The sequence below is a fragment of the Centroberyx gerrardi genome, chromosome 7 (assembly GCF_048128805.1).
Source record: "Centroberyx gerrardi isolate f3 chromosome 7, fCenGer3.hap1.cur.20231027, whole genome shotgun sequence".
NCBI classification, from domain to species: Eukaryota; Metazoa; Chordata; class Actinopteri; order Beryciformes; family Berycidae; genus Centroberyx; species Centroberyx gerrardi.
In genome coordinates this window covers 5,532,052-5,536,928 of record NC_136003.1, presented here as the reverse complement: position 1 = coordinate 5,536,928, position 4,877 = coordinate 5,532,052, and the positions used below count along the sequence as shown (strand labels likewise).

At 41.7% G+C, this 4,877-nt stretch overlaps 1 protein-coding gene across 1 annotated transcript; it reads left to right on the top strand.

The window, feature by feature from the left end:
* Window positions 1–2,649: 2,649 nt before the first annotated feature.
* Window positions 2,650–4,877, top strand: LOC139919966 (tripartite motif-containing protein 16-like). The gene has a single exon (XM_078284914.1). The coding sequence runs from the start codon at window positions 2,650–2,652 to the stop codon at window positions 4,294–4,296; it is 1,647 nt and encodes a 548-aa protein (XP_078141040.1). The 3' UTR covers window positions 4,297–4,877.

The following is a 4,877-nucleotide window of genomic DNA, read 5'->3' as shown; positions in this document are numbered from 1 at the left end:
TAATAAATAACTCTGCCCGTTGTTGATTTCTGATATGAACAATAGTATTTTAATGAATAACTGTGCAATTTATTTATTTGTTTTGTATCTCGAATAATATATAGCAGTGTTTCTGAACCCAGACCTCAAGGACGCCCTGTCCTGCAACTTTAGCTCCAACTCTACTCTTGCACACCTGATTCAATTAAGGTGTCATGAGAATATGTGGCCCTTGATTAAATCAGGTGTGAAATAGTAGAGTTGTATTTTGTATTTCCCTGCAGCCTGGATAGATGGAATATTGAGCAGGTGTGGCTTCACAGCCAGGGGTTGTGCAAGAATTAAGTAGACAGACAAGGTTGTAAACATTCCATCACAGTCCCTGTTATATTTTGTTTCCATGTTCATACGTCTAGTTTGTGTTGCTTATGTATGATTTTAACATGTTTAATTCCAAAAAGTAGCCACTATAGCCTTTATTAGGGCTCTGTTCAATAAAAAAATGTTGAGTCATGGAATATTGAGTTGTTGGGGAATATTAAAATGGCTGTTTGATAGCTTAGAGTGTAAACAAAGCCTATTTGTTCCTGTTGGGTTGCAGTTTGTATACGAAACACATTTGCATTTAGTTTGCAGCAATGTCCTTTTTTTATTATTTGGCTTTGAATCTTTTATTTTCAAGACTTTTCAAGTAATGTTACTTATAATGTCAAGTAATGTCACATTTAACTCAGGTTGGTTTGCAAAATGACATGCAAGAACAGTTTACTACTGTAATACTAGTAGTACTATTAATGTTATGAGAACAACTATTGAAAAAATAAGCCATAGAATAGTTTTCATAAAAATATTTTAAAGTGACAACATTGTCTTCAATCTCATTTGACATAGAAATTGTTTATTTGTATTTTATCCAGACTCGCTTAGGGGCTCAGTTTGCCCCCAAGAGACTCAATTTACCCTCTTGCTAGGATCAACTTACGCCCACCCTGGGACAAATTGAGCCAAGGAACCACTTTAAAAAAAAATAAAATAAAAAAAGTTGTATTTTCATTCTTTTTTCGTTTAGCTGCATGTTTACCACTTCATTTGAAAGTCAACATCCTGAAATATGTGTGGAAGCATTTGTTTTAGTTCTGTCTCATTTTTCCTTGCCAAGATAACATTTTGAGTAAAAACTGGCACATCTTACCCCGCTCTCCCCTATATGTTTATATTGTTTTGGTGTATGTAACATTGCAGCAATGGATTATTAATAAACATCATGGCCTGTAAATGTTATTTTGAGTTGACCATTAAAATGAGCCATTTGAGTGTAGCCTACTGAAGGAGTTTTCAGCTGAAACAGAAAACTTCTCACCCCCAGAGGGTGAGCAGAATGTTCAGAATACTCAAAAGACTAAAAGAAGTCAAATGTCCACACTGAGAATCTTAGTTCAAAACTTTAGTGATTCTTTCAGCAAGCAAAAAGCAGTTACAGAATTCTGGATCAAATGTGCCTCGCCCTGACCAATAACAGCATCAGAGCCAGTCCACAGTCTGACAACCTAACTTCTCCTGATCCAGTATATTTATGCTATTACAGACAAAGAAATGTGCAAGTTGGGTGCTGTCCTCTTCTCATTGGTTCGGGCCTTCTCCTCTTCCTCATCCGACTCCATCCTTGGGTGGACCTAAACTTTAGGGATGATAAGACACACACACAATCCTGCACAACCTTGGTTATACCTTGAGTGATTTCTCCTGTGCCTTGGGTGTGTGTCTGACAGGTGGTTTCCTGTGTTCTATATCATATCTTAATAAGGAGTTGTTTTCGAGAAGCTGCGTGCCTATCTTGCATTTGACTGACCTTGAGCTCCTTACACAAAGTTACCATCACACACGCACCCACATTCCTTATTACTAACAGCTTACAAGTATAAAACACAATCCTATTACTTTAAAAGGCTATAATGTTCAAAACAGTTTCATAGCACCCGTGAAGATATTTTATTTACAACACTACATGTTTTCTCTCTCCCCAATAACTGGATTGTGTTGATTTAAGCCTGTCTACTCTATCATATTACATCTATCGCATTGAATGGTATCGCGTTAAAACAGGGCTGAATTGAATCGTGTTGAATTGCTTAAAATGTATCTTTCATGCATCAGATCGTTGATCATATATTCAGACATGTATCAAATCTTCTCAGAAGGAGAGATACACACCCCTACTTACTTTCATTTGATGAAAGTGGCAACATTACATTTTAATAATGGGACTGGTCATCTTTGCAGTGTTAGTTTCAACTGTACATTGTGAGTAAAAAGTGTTTTTTAAGTTTAGCTATTCCATTTTTATTTGTCATAATCTTCACTTGATATTGTAAACAAGTGCTAAACACACACTGCCTCTTTAAAACCGCTCCTCTTCCTGGAATAAAGCAAAGCCTGATTACCCCTCCCTCTTCTTCCTCCTCTCAAATACAGCCAGTTCCATTCTGTCCACATATTCCCTTGTTCCATCACAGATCTGCTGGTTTAAAGATGGGTGTAAACAACATGCTGTGAAGTGCAAAAGCTGACGAGCCCATTCACTACAGATCAGCAAATGAACGTGAGAGAAAGGAAGAGATTTTTGGATTGGAGCACAACTTTTATCTGTTGTGAGCAAGTTAAACTTATGAAATGGCACAGCAAGGAATTCAGCTAGACGGAGCAAAATTCTGCTGTTCGATCTGTCTGGATCTACTGAAGGATCCGGTGGCTATTCCCTGTGGGCACAGCTACTGCATGAGCTGTATTAAAAGCTGCTGGGATGAAGAGGATCGGAAGAAAATCCACAGCTGCCCCCAGTGCAGACAGACCTTCACACCAAGGCCTGTCCTGGTGAAAAACACCATGTTAGCAGAGTTGGTGGAGGAATTGAGGAAGACAGGACTCCAAGCTGCTCCTCCTGATCGCTGCTATGCCGGACCTGGAGACGTGGCTTGTGATTTCTGTAGTCGGAGAAAGCTGAAAGCCCTCAAGTCCTGTCTGGTGTGTCTGGCCTCTTACTGTGTGCAGCACCTCCAGCCTCACTATGAATCTCCTACCTTTGAAAAACACAAGCTGGTCGACCCCTCCAAGAAGCTTCGGGAGAACATCTGCTCTCGTCATGACGAGGTGATGAAGATGTTCTGCCGTACCGATCAGCAGTGTATCTGCTATCTCTGCTCCGTGGATGAACATAAAGGCCACGACACAGTCTCAGCTGCAGCGGAATGGGCCGAGAAGCAGGAGGAGCTCGGGGTGAGTCGGCAAAAAATCCAGCAAAGAATCCGGGACAGAGAGAAAGACGTGAAGGTGCTTCAACAGGAGGCGGAGGCTATCAGTCGCTCTGCCGATGAAGCAGTGGAGGACAGCGAGAAGATCTTCACGGAGCTGGTCCATTTCATTGAGAAAAGAAGGTCTGAGGTGAAGGAGCGGATCAGATCCCGGCAGAAAGTGGAAGCAAGTCGGGCCGAAGAACTTCAGGAGAAGCTGAAGCAGGAGATCGCTGAGCTGAGGAGGAAAGACGCTGAGCTGGAGCAGCTCTCACACACAGAGGATCACATCCCTTTTCTACACAATTACCCCTCGCTGTCACGTCTCAGTGAATCTACAGACTTACCCAGCGCTAATATCAGTCCTCTGCACAACATTAAGGGTATGACTGCGGCTGTGTCAGAGGCCAGAGATAAACTCCAGGGCATTCTTACAGAGGAATGGCCTAAGATCTCATTGACAGTGACTGAAGTAGATGTTTTACTACCACAACCAGAGCCCAAGACCAGAGCTGAATTCTTACAATATTCACGGCAAATCACACTGGATCCAAACACAGCAAACACATATGTGAGTTTCTCTCCTGAGGGGAATGGAAAAACAACAAGTATGGGAAAATATTCTAGTGTCCTAGACAAAATGATAAAATGGCGTCAGGTCTTGAGTAGAGAGGGTCTGACTGGGCGCTGTTACTGGGAGGTGGAGTGGTGCAAGTGGGGAGTTTCAGTAGCAGTCTCATATAAAAATATTAGCAGTGCAGGAACCATTGAAAAATGTCTCTTTGGATGGAATGACAAGTCTTGGGCATTAGATTGTCGCAACAATAGTTATGAATTCAGACATAACAATATCAAAACTCCCATCCCAGCTCCTCTGCACTCCACAATAGGAGTGTACCTGGATCACAGGGCAGGTATTCTGTCCTTCTACAGTGTCTCTGAACCCATGACTCTCCTCCACAGAGTCCAGACCACATTCACTCAGCCCCTCTATCCTGGATTTACGTTTCGTGATGGAGACACTGTTTAAGCACTTGTAGACATTTTGTGCATAGGCAAGCTGCCCCAGCATCGTTATGTCTTTGAATCAATTTGACCCAGTTAAGTGTATGGAGACTAAATAGAAGTAAAAGGGGCAAAATTAGGCCAAAACTTCTTTCTTTTTCTTTGTCTTTGCAAATGTTAGAGATAAAGTTGATTGCCCACTTCCTCCCTCAGTATTTCTTCAACTAAATCTGTCACCACACACACACGCACACACACACACACCCTACCCACCACCTCCCACCCCTCCATTATGTAATTGCTATCGTCAGTGATTGCGAATGTTTTAATCTCTGTATTGAAAGATCAGCTTCTTTACCATCAGACACGTGTGTTTCCATAATGCCTGCTACAGTACAGTAAATTGCAGTCCTTTACCGAGCTAAGGCTGTTATGGACACAACCGATCCATTACTCTTGCACTGTAAATTCTCTGATCGATTGAATGAGTGGAACCATGTGGACCCAGCTGTTTTGAAATCTGAGTGCTACAAATGAACCTTGATGATGTCGGGATTACCTTGTGACGAGCCAGCTCTATAGCAGAGGATTCTTGCTTGTAGTCCA

Coding starts and splice junctions, on each gene's coding strand:
- LOC139919966 (XM_078284914.1), top strand. CDS start 2,650: ATGGCACAGCAAGGAATTCAGCTAGACGGAGCAAAATTCTGCTGTTCG.